Genomic DNA, 16137 nt, shown 5'->3' with positions numbered 1-16137 from the left:
GTCATAAAATGTGATCTTATCTTCATCTAAGTCAAGAGTACTAACAAATATAATGTGCCTAAAATAATAACACAAAAGAATTCTGGTCTTTATTGAGCACAACTCTAAAAAACCTCATAGTGCAAGTGATAAAAGTATGTGAACCCTTCGAATAATGCCATGAAATACCTAGGAGTCTTGTTACAAAAATCTGTTTGGAGCTGTGGACTAGAGCTACTAGCAAATCTACGATCAAGAATTGTTTATGGGTTCACATACTTTTTCCACTATTAGGTTTTTAGGGTTGTTGTCAATAAAGACATGAAAAATCGTTTTTTTTTTTTTTTGTTTGTTTGTTTCATTATTTTAGGCACATGATATTTGTTAATACTCTTGATTAAAAAAAATAAATAAATTCAAAAAGTTCTCATACATTTTCTTGCCACTGTCCTATGCAACCTAATATTCACACATGTTGATTCGTAGATTAGACTGGCTAACCTGACTTTACTTTATAGTGGATTTCAAAATTGCAAAGAAAGATCAAAATCTAGGGTGCAGATTGTGATTTTAATTTTAAGGACTGTGATATGATCTTTTGGCCAGATCGTCCACCCCAAGATCAGTGTTATATTCAATGCCAAAGTGTCAGACATATAAATAAAAAAAAAGTTGATTATTGCCTTACTGGACAAGAGAGTACTGTCAGTGTGTTTGATAGGATACAGTATGTGATTAATTTTAAATATTGCCACTTCATAATTGTAAACATGTCAATAAACAAAGTACATTTGTTATTAATAAATCATGCAACAGCAGAATTCTATTTGTGTTTGAGGTTGATCATACTTTACTACTTTAAAGAAAAAAAAAGTACTGTTGTTTATGAATAAGCATAGAGATGTAAACAGATATGTCACATGCTCACTCAGCTATGGGGGGAGCTGGAAACAGTTCCCAAAACCAATACCCATACCTCCGTGAGCATGCAGCACTAAGCCTACAGTATATGAATTCTTGTATGCCCTGTCCCCTTCTAGCTTCTTGGTCCTCTAGCCTCCGAGAGCTATCTACACTACCTAGCTGTCAATTTGTCTGCCTGCCACGTGTTAGAACTGTTGTTCCAAAACCCCCTTCTTGCGCCCCCCTGCCGTGCTTGTTTTCCAAAGATTGCTGCTCTACCCACTGCTGATTACCTGGTTCAAGTTCAGATGAGCGTGGTGTAGGGAAAGACAAAGTGAATTGTATCTTCCAGCAACAAACCTACTTCCACCTCGAGGTCATGTGAAATAAATATTATAAAATATAAACATTGTTATTTGCCTGTGTTGAAATCATGGGAAAAGGTCAGTATACTTCATACTGCCAACAGTAGTCTAGGTGACTTTCTCAGCCATGTAAATCTTCTACTTCTCTACAAGGTTATTGGTAACATTGTTGACAAGATCCTAGTAATGAAGGGTATGAATAGAGGTTTTGGTTCCAGGGGTCTGTTAGTTGTTCTCGTAAGTAAAAAGAGGACAAACAATTTAGGGGTAATCTACTCCACTCCTCCTCCGTTCTTTATAAATTACTCATTCTACCGATTCTCTCTGGGAGCCAGTCTGATACACTGGCTTCTCATTCATACACACAGGACAGGGTGACTATTGTGTGTGTGTGTGTGTGTGTGTGTGTGTGTGTGTGTGTGTGTGTGTGTGTGTGTGTGTGTGTGTGTGTGTGTGTGTATTAATTTCCTTGTGTGGACAAATTCTGTTCAAAAACTATTCTTGTGAGGACATTGCAGCTGATCCTCACCAGTTGAAAGAGTGTTTTGGGGTTAAGACTAGGGTTAGGATTAGGCATCTAGTTGTGATGGTTACTTTAGGGGCTAGGAAACAGATTATGTCAAGGAATGTGCTTGAAAAACATGTGTGTATTTCAGTTATGCTGTAAGCATATTTTTATCAATAGTATTTTAGTTTGGTAAAAAAGGCTCCTAAGGTCAGTTTTGTTCTCCAATAAATAAATAAATACATTTTAAGTATTGTAGTCTTGCATGCAATGCCAATTTCTCAGTCTCCCTATCCCAGACACAAAAACCCTGTCTCAAACAGACATTCATCCACATTCAGAATAGACTTGGGTCAGGGGGTGGGGTGTTATTATGTAGGACCTTTCTTCAGCTCAGCCTCATTTCTTGCATATTCCACATTCTGTCTGAGACACTGACTGCAGCATTAAGATCTTGCTCCAATGCTGGGCTAGCATGTGCAAAATTTACCACAGGGGTGTCAGGAATTTCAATCTTTGCTTCCAAAACAGACTGGCAGACTGGGGGCCAAAGTGGGGAGTGAGCAGATCACACACTTTTTTTTTTTTTTTTTTTTTTTAAAAACAGTGCACTGGCAATATTCTGAGTCCTTCATCTTTTCATTATAGGTTTGCATCTCTCAGTATGTAAAGCTCCACTGTCTTTCTAGGTTAAAGTCTTGAAGAAGAATGCCAACTGTCCATAAGAAGTTGTTGCTTAGTTGGGGGAATTCATGTGTGCCAGTGCTGACAGTGGAAATGCCTGAGAAAAAGTGAACAAGTGCAGCTCCCAAGGTTGTAACGAGGCACAGTACTATGTTGCCTGCAACAATCAAAGCAGCACTGATCTATTTTATGGTGCAAAGCTCTGGAGTCTTGGCCCTCGGGACAGTATGTTGGGATGAACGGCTATTGCAAGCAGGGAGGAACAGCAGCTGTGCAGGTGAGTTTGACATCACTCCTGTCCAGAGCACTATGTAGTACTATGTTCTGTGCTTGAGATCACAAAATACTTAATACCCGGTATCTGTGGCAAAGAGAATTTGGCTAAACAGAGAATATAGCTTATCAAATGTACTTTTACAAGTGTGGCTGGAACTTCGACACTACATTTTTACTTTTGCTCACACATGAAGTGTTAAATTAGTATCAATATAGTGATGCTATATATTATATTACTATAATACATATATATTGTGATTTTATTTCAACTGAACTGTTCAACCTGTACATGATCCCTCTAAGTCAAATCATAAAGGACAGTAATGTTCTTTATCACTGATACACAGCACTCAGGTTTATTGGCTCTTTTACCAAATTACTCCCTCAACCCAGAGATTGTTCTACTCCTTTGTTTTGAAGGAAGTCCCAAAGCTCATTTTGCTCTGATGTTTGAAGGGAGATAAACAATGTATCTTTAGCGGGAGGAACTAAGAGACAAATTAGGGAATCGTGGATGCAATTAAGGGCATTGAGATCCACCCATTATGTTGCTATACATCTGAATACATCTCTGCTTTCATAGCAACACTAATGCCAAACACAACAACAAGCACCAAAATGTCCTTGTGCTACTTTTGCTCTTAACTGGATGCCAGTACAGCCTTACTGGTTCAAGATATTTGTTATAGCAATGGACCACAATAACATGCAATACATTATGATTCTCGTTAAAATTGAACATAGGATGTTAAGCATCAACTTTGTTATATCAATCACAAATCAGATAAACATGTCTTTATAACAACATTGTAGTTGTTCCAGATGGTCACAATAATCCAGCCCTTGACAGAAGTGGTTCCTGGTTCTAGACCAGAACTCTAAACTATGCCACTCTGGAACCAGTATTTATTTGACGAGAGCTGGTTCTTTGACTGAACTGGCTTGGTGTAAAACGGGTATTAGACTCACTTTTTCTGTGCTTAGAAGAAGTAAATAGCTTAAGATAAGACATAAATGATAATATTTGCCATCAAAAACTATTATTTTGTCTTACTTATATTATCGTTTCAAATCCCCATTGTTCTAAACATTTGAATTTTATTCTGTCAATTAATGTCCATGCCTGTTGTCCAAAAAGGTATGTTTAAGTCACTTTGCTGTTAGTTTGTTTGTTATTTTAAAATAGGAATTGCTATGCTTATTAGGTAAAGAATCATGTTGACCACCCAGTGAACTTATCAATGATTCATCAGGATGTCTCCCAGCAACTCAGCACCAGTGGCCGTCTTGGAGATCGCAGGCCAGACGTTTCATTATGTTTGTTTAGTGTTGCTCATTGTTTTCTTCATTCCACAGAGTTAAGAGCTATAACCATGGCTGCACATGACAGTGGAGCACCTTCTATCAATAGAAAATTCGGACTGCTAATGCAGACTTGTTTTCACCTCTTACAGCAGTTTGTCAAAGTTTTATGGGCGCTAGAGCAAACTATGCCCAAGTACTATGAAATAGAATGCAGTGTCTTCAACAACAGACTTAAATGGATGTTTACTAATTCAATTAAAAACTATAATAATTGTCACATTATGCTTATAACTATTTGGTTTGAATATTTAAAACCATATTGTCAACTAAAGCAGAAACCTGTGAAAAAAGAAAACGAAACCTTCTGAGACTTAAGCCTTTAACTTTATTTCCTGCAGAGTATTTAGAAGAGCACAGAAGCTGTTTGTTGCTAAGTGATTAGGTTTCATCAATAAGCAGCTGAGGCTGCCTTGAACTTCACTTCTTCATGACCATGAATAGGCCTTTTATCAGACAATTTGACAGATTTAATGGCAACTGACACAAATAGGGAAGATGACAATTGAAATGTTAAATGCTTCCATACATACTTACCTACCTCTGGTGAATATTTTCTTAAACTAAGAATAAGCCCTAGGAATAAGCTGCATGTTCTAGAATTAATAACATTTTGAGGAATCAATGGTTTCTTGTGTTAGCTTCACAGCCCTTCCTGATATTCAGCCATGGTAAAGCCATTCATCGAATTGACCTTGATGGAAAGAACCAGAGAAGGCTTGTGGCTGGTGTGGGAAGTTCTATCCTGCTTGACTTTCATTTTAGAGAAGAGAGCATTTACTGGGCTGACAAACACACTGGAGTCATCTCTAAAGCATCAGTGAAAGGAGCAAAAAAACAGGTGATTATGTAACTGATCCAAAGTCGTAAAGAACTTCACTGGTGCAAACACACCCAGGTCTCTTGGAGAAAATATATGCTTTCTCTGAAGTCCCTTATATACTTTTATATTACATGTGCAGTATATTATTTTTCAGTTAATATGACAATTGTGCATTGGTCTGCAATTTGATTAACAACATTTTAGCTTTAATGTTCATTTTCCAGAAACTCTACTCATCTGACAAACACATCTCGGGCCTTGCAGTGGACTGGATTTGGAACAGTGTCTACTGGACAACAGAAGAAAAGGGAAAAATTAAAAGAATGGACACAAATAGAAAAAATGAAAAGACTATTTTAAGACACTTAACCCGACCAAGTTTTATAGCTGTTGACCCCACTAACAGGTAATTCCATTTGCATTAGCCTACACTTGTCATAATCTAGGATCATGTTAACAAATATTCATACAAATACATAAATCTGATATTTTGCAGGTTTCTTTTTTGGCTGTCTGGTGGGATGTCTCCAAGTGTCCAGCGATCTGATATGACAGGACAGATGAAAACTACACTTATTAAGACTGCAGAACAGCTGGAAGCACTGTCAATTGACCATGAGGACAAAAGACTGTTTTGGGTTCAGTTTGGTCTACAAAGAGAAAGTGCCATTGCCTCTTGTGATTACAATGGGAATGGCTTGCATATCATTGATCAGCCACTTGGGTGAGTATGATGTTCTATTCCAATTGGTTGCGCATACTTTTTCCTTTTGTCACTGAATCATTATTGCATTAACACTTTTTAATTTTTATAATGACATCACAATGGTTTCAGTGAAATCTTTTGTTTCAATTTGTTAGGCATCAGTCACTGGGAATATCAGTATTTCTGGAACATTTATATTACACTGATGCTGCATCTCGGGTTATAAAACAAGTAAACAAGTACACCGGTGGAGAGTCACTGGATGTTAACTTAAACCGAATGGCAAAAACCCCAACCGCTATCAAAGTGGTACATCCCATCAACCAGCCAATGGCAGACTCCCCATCAACATCTCCAGGTTACAGTTGACCTTTATTCAATTATCTATATTATTGATTTTGCCCCTGTAACTTCTCCACAATTTATTACTTTTACATTTTAAATAAGATTTCATAAAAGAACCTTAAATAAAACACATATATTTTTCACTTTTTCAATCCAACAGATTGTGATGAACATAGCGGAAATTGTGTGGATGTGTGTTCCACTTTAGCTGAACAAGGGACGTGCCACTGCAGTGAAGGCTTTGCCCTCAGTAGGCTAGGCACTTACTGTGAAGGTTTGTCTTTTTTCCACTGAATCAAATAATTAATTATTTTCAAAATCATGAAGAATTCTTAAAAAGACTTAAGAACATGTAGAAAAGGATTATGTCAGCACTGCTTGACCCAAGTGGTTTCTAGGAGCACAAAAAGATTACGGCTTTGAACACCAATGTTGGAATGTGTCTTGCATATTTGCAGCATATTGTCTACAATAAATACGTAATACTCTTACTAAAGAATAGGTGATAACAAAAACTATGCTTAGGGTGCTGTAAAATACCCTTTACTTATACCATTATGTTTGTCTGTGTGTGCTACAGATGTAAACGAATGTGCCCATTGGAACCACGGCTGCTCTCTTGGTTGTGAAAACATCCCAGGCTCCTATTTTTGTACCTGCCCTAAAGGTTACGCCCTCCTTCCAGATAGAAAGACATGTCAAGGTATGGTACAAACATTTGTTATCATTATATTCTGTTGCATTCGATTTCATTGAATCATAATTCTTCAGTTGTGTCCGTAGTTTCGATCATCTATGGTTTTATATTAATAGAACTAACAATTCATGGCAAGCCAAAACTAAAGTGTGACTAACAGGCTAAATTTCATACGTTTTCATTTTGTTTTAAATACACTTCTGGATGTTCACAGCATTAATAAAAGTAACTGAAGTCCTTGTTTGCCAAGGAATCAGTTAAAATAAAAACACTGTGTCCTGTGAAATATTGTGCAGACCAGTGAAGCAGAACTGCTTAATGAATGGCTATTTTAGAATTTCTGTTTTGTGAAACATGCTGTTGCTACAAGTGGATAATTCATGAGTGCAGTTCGGGTTTTAAATCAGATCTTTTTGTGGTGCTTTGCCATTGGTGCCCCAGGCAATACTTTGACCCTACAGACACAATAAATTAGCAGGGTCACAGACAAAAACACAAGTTTTATGTGTTTTGGGTTAGTTGGGTCAAAACACTGACAATCCTGCTCCCAACATCCCAACATTGTGGTGTGATTTACCATCTGAGCAAATTTAACAAAAAACATCAAATATCTATCACACCAATAAGGGTTTCATGGCCCGCTCTTTTTTCAGAGTTCAAACCATTTTTATTGGAACTGTGAAAAAGCTGTGTGTTGGCGTTTTTAAAAATCAGACTGCCAGCCAGCCAGCATGCATATATGTAAATGTTAGATAAACAAGTGTAAACCTTAGAGATACTGATCATTGGTTCTAAATGCTGCTATCAGAAGCTATACCAAAATATATAAAATGTTACAGTAAGCAGTACATAATTTTGCTAATCCAGTTACTCCTTATAGCTTTTACATCTCAGTTTGTGACTGGTCATTCCATTCTATAATACAGTCATGAGGAAATTTACAGAAAACCTTTATTTTAATAACAAATAAGAATATATTTTGTTTATGTCAAGGACTATATAGTTATTTTACATAATTTAAATAGTTTATTATTAGATGTGTAACTCTGAGGATCTATTCACTGCCTGACTTCATAACATATTAAAAACACATTACAGTCACATCCTAATCACACAGCTGTGAGACCAAGAGACCAGGAAAGGTTCACAGACACAATGGGATTAGATGATGAGGTGACATTTGCAATAGGGAACATATCTGGTCAGCAGCTTTGTCTGTCTAAGCTGTTTAGCAGACAACCTTTGGCAAGGTCCAGAAGAAAACAAACACAGCGCCAAGTGGCAGGCTAGATAATGGAAACAACAACAGAGATTACATGGAGTGGGGTGCAGTTGAATTACTTTTTACTTCACTTCTTTTTACCTTTTATTTTAAATTAATATAATTAGGAAAACAACACAACATTTAAACACATTTGTAAAAAAGTTAAGTTGTAAATGTAAATTTGTACATTAGTGCATCTTTTCTCATGTTTTTGATTATCTTATTTTATTTATTGTGCATAATCGCTCAATTATTTCTGCAATCAGTAGGAAAAACATATCTCATACCCATTTCAGATTTTTTTTTTTATATGTGTGTACAGTGCCCTGCCTCTGTATAGACCATGTTCACAGTTAAAGAAGACTCCAGTGAGCTAACATGACATTACCCTCACTGTGTGGGCTTTGCCTACATCCTCATCACGCTTTCACCTATTTTGATAGGATTAAGCCTGACTTCATAATGGATTTTACCAGGGAAGGGCCTAAGAAGCTTGTCCACCTGGCTCTGTTCGAATCTACCATTTGCTTGGCCCCCAAATAACCTGGAAAATCTTGAACATACAACACTCTGATCTTAATAATACAGCCCTTAATTAATTAATGTATAATGCAGATTTCTATAACTTCAGTTTTTTTGTTTACTTTAATTTTTTTGGTGTTTCTAAAGGTTCAACTCAATTGATTTTAAATTATATTTTTAATATATTTAGTACTGTTACATTTGCAAAATTTTCATTTAACTATATACTTTTACTTTCCACAATCAGAGATCATATCATGTGGATACAATATGACCAAGTGTGGCCAAGGATGCTTGGAAACAGATGAGGGTGCCATCTGTGTGTGTCCTGAAGGATCTATACTGCAGGAGGATGGACAAGCTTGTACTGGTATGAGCTATATGATAGAAATTGTTACATCTTTATCTATAGATACAATAGCTATAATAGTAGTATAGTAGTAGGTGCAGTAGCTATAGGCTATTATTTCTGTCCAGTCTTCTAGTGTAAGCAAGAGCTTGATTAAACTTGAGGTCAGCTAAAAATCCTGACAAGACAACAGTGCAGTATACTGTAGGGTGGCTCACACTGAACATACTTATCACCGATCATTGTAATACATGAGGCTGGACCCTGCTTTAAAATGGAGGCTATTAGCATAGAACAGAACTGTATCAGTGTAACACTTGTGTTTTTGGCTGTTGCAGGTTGCTCGTCTGCAGACAGAGGGGGCTGCAGTCAGCTCTGTACTCCTGTCACCCCTAGTAGGTGGCAGTGTGCTTGTCTGTCTGGCTACCAGCTCCACCAAGACGGCAAGAGCTGCATTGCTACTGGTGAGTCATATTATGGCAGACACCAGAAGCAGATAAACTAACACAGAAAAACATTAAGTATCTCAAGTCTATCTTCAACTTACACAAACACGGTTAAATAAATCAAAATGTAAAATGAGTTTAAAGGGGGAGGGGGTACATCCACTGTAGTAAACTGGTTCATGGAATGGTGTATAATTCTTCTTCTGCTTTAGGACCACCGCCCTATCTACTGCTTGCTAATCTGATAGATGTACGAAAAATTTAATCCTGATGGCATGAGGGATCAAACCCTGGTGAAGGATCCCAGAGGGACAATCATAGCTTTGGACTATGACCCAGTCCACAACAAGGTACGACACAATTTACTTTTATCTTTGATCATGTTTAGGTTTCAGTTTTAACAACCTACCACACAAGGTCTCATGACTCATTCAGAGTAACAGAATTTAGATTTAAGTAGGCCCACATACTGGGTTTGGTGCAGACATCCAGTGACACCTAGTGGACATATACTGTATTAAATTTATGTATGTTTTAACTGCTGGTCTAACCAATGTATTTATTATTTTTTATCCATTTTGAAGGTGTACTTTGCTAGTATAAGCCAGAAGACAATTGAGCGGGTTGATTTAAACGGTGGGTTCAGAGACATTATTGTCTCTGAGAATCTAAACTCTCCAGAAGGACTAGCAATTGACTGGATCCACCGCAAAATGTACTGGACTGACAAAAGGTGTGTGGAGTGTGACTACTGTAAGTGCATGCTAGAAATTGTTCACTAGCATATGGTTTCATTTAGAGCTTTGTGCAGGATATTTATATGTTGGACCGTGTGTCTAAATCCTTTAGGATGCTGCCAACTAAACCATTTTTGGGGGGTTGTAGTATTTAGACTTTTCTTTTCTGATTAACAGTTTGTAAACCTTTGTCTTACAGCCTGTCAACTATTGACTGCTGTACCTTGGATGGACTAAACAGAGAAACTCTTGTCAACAAAGGGCTGGAAAAACCAAGAGGAATCGCAGTTCATCCTCTGGCAAAGTGAGTATGCCAGTAATCATAGGTGACACCAATTCATCAAAGAGGGCAAATCCTCAGTGCTCAGCAGTAGCTCTACTTTGTGATTATAACATATTTAAGTACCTTACTGGACCTTTAACCTAACCCCCCAAACTCTTACACTTCCAAAAGCTTTATAGCTTTAGCACTATACTATATAGAAACATACTGACCAAACAAAATATGCATCAATATACATCTTGCAAGAGCTTGAATCAAACATAAATATTTGTCTAATAATGATATTAATACTTTTATGTTTTGAGGAAGATGTTCTGGACTGATATAGGTTCTCAACCTTTGGTGGAAAGTGCCTCTTTGGAGGGGAAAGACCGTGTTGTCATTGTTAGTACCAACCTTGCATCACCCAGCGGCCTGACAATCGATTTCACAGAAGATCGTCTGTTCTGGTGCGATCAGAGAAGAGGTCTAGTAGAGACTGCTGCCCTGGATGGATCAGACCGTCGGATCCTATTAGAGAACCATGTAGGTGAGGCTTGTGTGAAACATACACATACAAACTTGCAGTGGTTTACTAACGATACATACAGTATTATACTACCAACTTAATTAACACACACACACACACACACACACCATGAAGTATAGCTAAAGATAACCACAGCTAAAGCTGACATATTAAAACTAAAACATTTTGAATGTGTAAACATTGCTTTTTTTGTGTTATTGTCTACACCAAGTTAATAGCTGAAGGAATAGAAAATACATTAACTCTCACCTTATACTACCTAGTCAACTTAGGACTTCTTCTACTCCAATTGATCCAGGGAGGCCTTTTGATCTTGCCATCTTTGAAGACAGGCTCTGGTTCTCTGATCAGGAGAACCAACAGCTTAGGAGCGTGCACAAGCGGACAGGGAAGAAACTGCAAAGTATCCAAGGCAACATGGTTCAACCAGCATCCATAGTGGTAGTTCATCCCCTTGCTAAACCAGGTACAAAGACACAACAGAAATTAATTTAGAGAGTAAGTTTAAATGTACAACTTGCACCATTATGCTAAACCAGCACAAGCAATATAGAAGGTAGGATTATAAAATAATCAAGTTGAAAGGTTAATTACGATAACAATACTGTGAATGCTCAAAAGCACAGTGATTAAATTTGACTGTACAGTATATTCAATATGGCTTCTTTTTCATGCATGGGTTAGTATTTACAAAGCTCTGCAAAAATAATGATTACACAAATTCCTGTGTACTCAGAAGTACTGACCGTTTCTAAATCCAACTGAATAGCCTAAATGAATAACAACAAAACAGGTCAAACAATCCATCCATCCGAAATATTCACAACCAAGCTTCCAATCCTTCTTTTGTATCCTTATCAGGAGCCAATGTTTGCCTTCACCTGAATGGAGGCTGTGAACAGGTGTGTGAAAGCAAACTGGGATTCGTTCACTGCTCCTGTGTGTCAAACTACATCCTATCAGCTGACGGAAAAAGTTGTTTGCCTTTTCATGCTTCAAACGGAACAGCAGGTGATTAATTTGATTCTGTTTGCTTTATGTGGAAACACTGTATAATCTATAAAAAGCTGATGACAAATGGTAACTTCACCTGTGTGTTAATTGCACAGAACCTGCAGATGAGTCCACTGATTTAACATCTCCCAAGAACAAAACATTTAATGATATGAGCAAACCACTGACAACACCTGAGCTGCCGACTGATAAAAAGGAGTCTGATTTACACTCTGATGTAGGCAGTGAGGCAACTCTCTTCACAGACAAGATGGTTTCAGGTAACAGTGTCCATTTAAAAGGAAATGATTTGTAGCTCTTAGTGTTTTATATCCGACTAAATGTAACGTATCCTTATGCCCCATTCTCTGTCAGACCAGAATGAGTGTTTCTCACTCCATTGTGGTGTTAATGCACAGTGCTTGCTGAATGCTGGCAACCCAACCTGCTCTTGTCAAGAAGGTTTTATAGGTGATGGACAGTTGTGTGTGGGTGAGTACATCTTCATTTGTGTCTTTAGAGGCATGAAGTTACATCTTTAGAGGAAAGCTTAGGGTACTGCATTACATTACGTGCACAATTATTTTATTATGTGAAAGCATTTATCTAATACATCATTTTATATTCCTAATCCAATCAAGAATTACAGACCACAGTGCCACGGGTGACGACCAGTACTCCTGTTGATGTCACGACATGGCACCATAAGAGCAACTCCATAGAGAGTTGTCCGTCCACACATGAGTCCTACTGTTTGTACCACGGTGTCTGCTTCTACTTTCCAGAAATGGAGTCCTATGCCTGCAAGTAAATACTTCCCCTTGTGTAAACCCTCAGTATAACCTCTCAGGTGTAGGCCTTTTCCCAGTAACTTAAGTCAGAAATAATATGTGGGAAGTATGTTCCTTTTTTCTTTTAAAGGTCTTATTGCATGTCAAATCAAATTTCAGTTTGAATTAAATCCTACATGCTTCAACCATTATTAATTACAACTGTCAAGCAGCAGGTGTCAGTATTGTTCCATGATTAAAGCTACTGAATCAAGACTTTACTATAGTAAGGTTTAGTTTTACCTTTACATATATAAACACATTTGTAACATAAATATACATGCACGAAAAATAAATACTTCAAATCTGGTGAAAATCAACATTTCATGACAGTGATAATTATATTCTGCACCAACAGAAGACTATATCAGAGACAATTCAGTTTGACTTAATCAATGGAGCTGATGATAATTTGTGTTGTGCAGTGTTCAATATCATAGCTTATTACGATATTGTGAACTAAAGTTTGTGGCATGTAATTATCTGTTAATGATGGTTATATTAACAGATAATTACCAAGAGTGGTCAGGTTTTAATAGATGCTTTCTTCATTATGTAATGAAATTTATTATTTTTAATTAGCAATTTCTGAATATATTTGCATTGAGCGTGGAATGTGAATATGCATGACTCACCAAGTTGAAAAGTTGAGTGTATCTTTACTTTGCATCTTTGTTGAACCTGTTGCAGCTGTCCATCAGGCTACATGGGAGAGCGCTGTCAGTACAGTGACCTGGAGTGGTGGGAGCTTCAGCAGGCGGAGGAAGAAAAGAGACGAAATGTGGTCATTGCTTCCTGCATGGTGGTGATCATCTCCTTGCTCTCCATTGTTGCTTGTGTCACCTACTGCTACAGGTGAGAGGAGAGAAGGAGAATGACAGATCAAGACCAAGCTTAATGAATTCCCTAACTGGTTAATTCTAGTGTAATGCAAAACTAACCTTGACTGAATATGAGATACAGAAGCCAGCAAAAATAATTCTATTTATATAGGTTTTAATAAAATGTGTGAGTGTTCTTATGGGCTTTACAACAATAATGCAGGGAGGAGTTCTGTTAATTACTGCATATCTGCACTTATTTCAGTGAGTGTATTGGTGTATGTGCTGCAGAAATAATGTATAATATAAGCAATGTTGTCTTTCTTGGGTCCAGTGTTCTGGATAAAGGAAGCACAGGGCAGCACAGATAGCCAAGAAAGAACTGCTCCAGCAATGAATGACCTGACAGCATTTAGAGGTGTTTATCAAACTCGGGACAGCATGATCCGTGTAATGCAGGCGTCTTGGCATGACAGCGTGTGGTCAGGGAGCAGATACATGTGGAACGAATGGCAGCATGTAACCCAGGTTCGCTGAGAGGAGCATACGTAAACTACATCCTGCAACCCCTCCTTCCTTTTATTTCCACCTGAGTTGGCTCTAAGTAGCTGATTTGTTTTACGGTTGTTTCGCTGGCTTATAGACAAGGCTGTTGGCATTCTCCACTCTTTTGACTCACAAAGCACAGCCGTCACCCCAGCCTACTGCATTCTAACATTTGCTGTCTTGGTTCCCCCGTGGAAGCGGCACGCTTTCAATTACATGCTTGATTTAGCTTGTTCCTCAGCAATTACACGTAAAAATAGGTCATTTCTCAGCTACAAAATGGAGCCGGTGAGGTATGACCCCAGTGGAAACGCTACATAGTCGCCAATAGCTCTGCCTTAAATTGCCTTCTGCACTTGGCTGCAAGTGCACTTGTGTAGTTTTTGAGTTTGGAGGTTTACTTTCCTCTAACACACATACACACACACAAAAACACACACTCTCTCTCTATTGTGCCTCTCGTGCATTTGTGTAGTCTGTCCTGTTGAGAAGAGGTCATACAGTTCAGATTTTATTTGTTGAAGTGACATGGAAGTTGACACCATCCTGGATGATATTCTTCTATTACGTTTATGATCTATAATTTTGTCATGATGCATACTGTAGATATTCTGCATTATTCCATTATGGCTTTCCATCCTGGAACAGAGATCTCTGCTCAGCTGCCCTTCCTCAGATGTTTTCCATTTTTCCCCCCTATTAAGCAATTATTAGGGGAAGTGTCGTTATTAAATTCAAAGGTCTAAGGCCAGTGTTGTATGTTGTACAGATCGAAACTCAGAGATGAGCTGTCTTAACCAATTTCTAGTTAACTCCATGATTGAAACTGATGACAGATGAAACTGTTCCTGAACTGTTGGCTTCCACCACTACCACAACTAAAATAAGGATTTGTTTTTAATTACATATGGTTGTATTATTTGTGTATGTTGAAATGCAGTAATGAAGTACAATATAGAGAACAGAACAACCGTATTGTGGAATTCCCTTCCATTAATACGTTCTTTGCTGTTTATATTGATTTATGTTTATGAGTGACACTGAGGACCCATGATATGTACATAATAATTAATACATCTTGGTGGGTTTACATTGATCTTCACAGAACTAGAAGACTCTCCCGCAAACAGCCCTCAGTGGATAATGTGAGTGAAACCAGTGTGACAGATGAGAGCATGTCAGAGACCACAACTACCAGTGTGCCTCGGGTAAGATCATGGCCAAGTTCAGTCATAAGCACATCATCTATAGGTAAATGTATATAAATATTAATGACTTAACCAAAACAGTCATCGTTACAGTTAAACCAATGATAGAAGAAACCAGAATCAATCAATACTTGGCATTTAAGAATTGCTGTATGAATCTGCAGTTCTACATGCTGGTAGAAAATGGTGTGGAAGGAAAAGTCATCACTGGTTGTCCCCAGAGAGCCGTCTGTCCATCCTGCTCTTCAGACACAGGTACCTTAAACTAACATTGACTTTCTAATTTTGATCTGTTTATAATTAAATATAACTGTAGATATATTGGGTTTTATGCTTAGATTTCTATCAATTACTAAATTAGATTTTTGTCGTCAGGTGACAATCCCATGTCTGAAGAGTCAGAAACACTGTCCAAACACAACAGAGGATATGAGTGTTCCATGGTGTTGGCTACTGCCATGAAGATCACTGAACCGACTGCCCATCACTCAACTGTGCCACTGTCAAGTTCATATTCTTTCACATCTTTCAAGCCAGCACCACTCTCTCAGACTCCTAGCCTAGAATCCACTGTTTCCTAGCTCAGTGTAGAGGCTGAGACAGCAGTACAGTCAAACGCACACATACTGGAACATCGAGCTGATGTAGGTATTGTATATTAAAAGTTTAATTCCAATATGAAGTGCCACTGAAGCAGGTCCTTACATAAAAGTAATCTGTGGCATTTTTATATAAACATAACACAATGATTACTGGTTTCTGCTGTAAATAGGATTGATATACACAAGCTTTTTGCCTGGTCAGCATATGTAAGCTTTTGCCAACAGGTATCTGGTCGCAAAAATATAAGCTATAGTTAACAGAGTTCTATGTGCGATGCCAAAATCCCCACAGCACTCAGAGCGCTCTCCAGAAATTGTAGAATGCCTATATATTGTAAGAATATCTTGGCAGATTTCCTTAG

The 16137-nt window shown here is 37.8% G+C and overlaps 1 protein-coding gene across 1 annotated transcript; it reads left to right on the top strand.

Annotated features, from left to right (window-relative positions):
* The first annotated feature begins 2586 nt into the window (after positions 1–2586).
* On the top strand, positions 2587–15894 carry egf (epidermal growth factor). Its single transcript, XM_026358431.1, is given in 23 exon segments — positions 2587–2713; positions 4716–4915; positions 5122–5303; positions 5394–5621; positions 5759–5961; positions 6109–6222; positions 6529–6651; positions 8679–8801; positions 9119–9244; positions 9439–9488; positions 9490–9576; positions 9811–9959; positions 10163–10267; positions 10552–10775; positions 11074–11241; positions 11637–11786; positions 11885–12049; positions 12144–12260; positions 12410–12575; positions 13289–13453; positions 15071–15173; positions 15338–15428; positions 15549–15894. Coding segments are annotated over 23 exon segments (3453 nt in total). The 3' UTR covers positions 15836–15894.
* The last annotated feature ends 243 nt before the right edge of the window (positions 15895–16137 follow it).

The sequence above is a fragment of the Anabas testudineus genome, chromosome 10 (genome assembly GCF_900324465.2).
Source record: "Anabas testudineus chromosome 10, fAnaTes1.2, whole genome shotgun sequence".
NCBI lineage: Eukaryota > Metazoa > Chordata > Actinopteri > Anabantiformes > Anabantidae > Anabas > Anabas testudineus.
The sequence above is the reverse complement of the archived record's forward strand: the minus strand, read 5'-3'. Positions and strand labels throughout refer to the sequence as shown.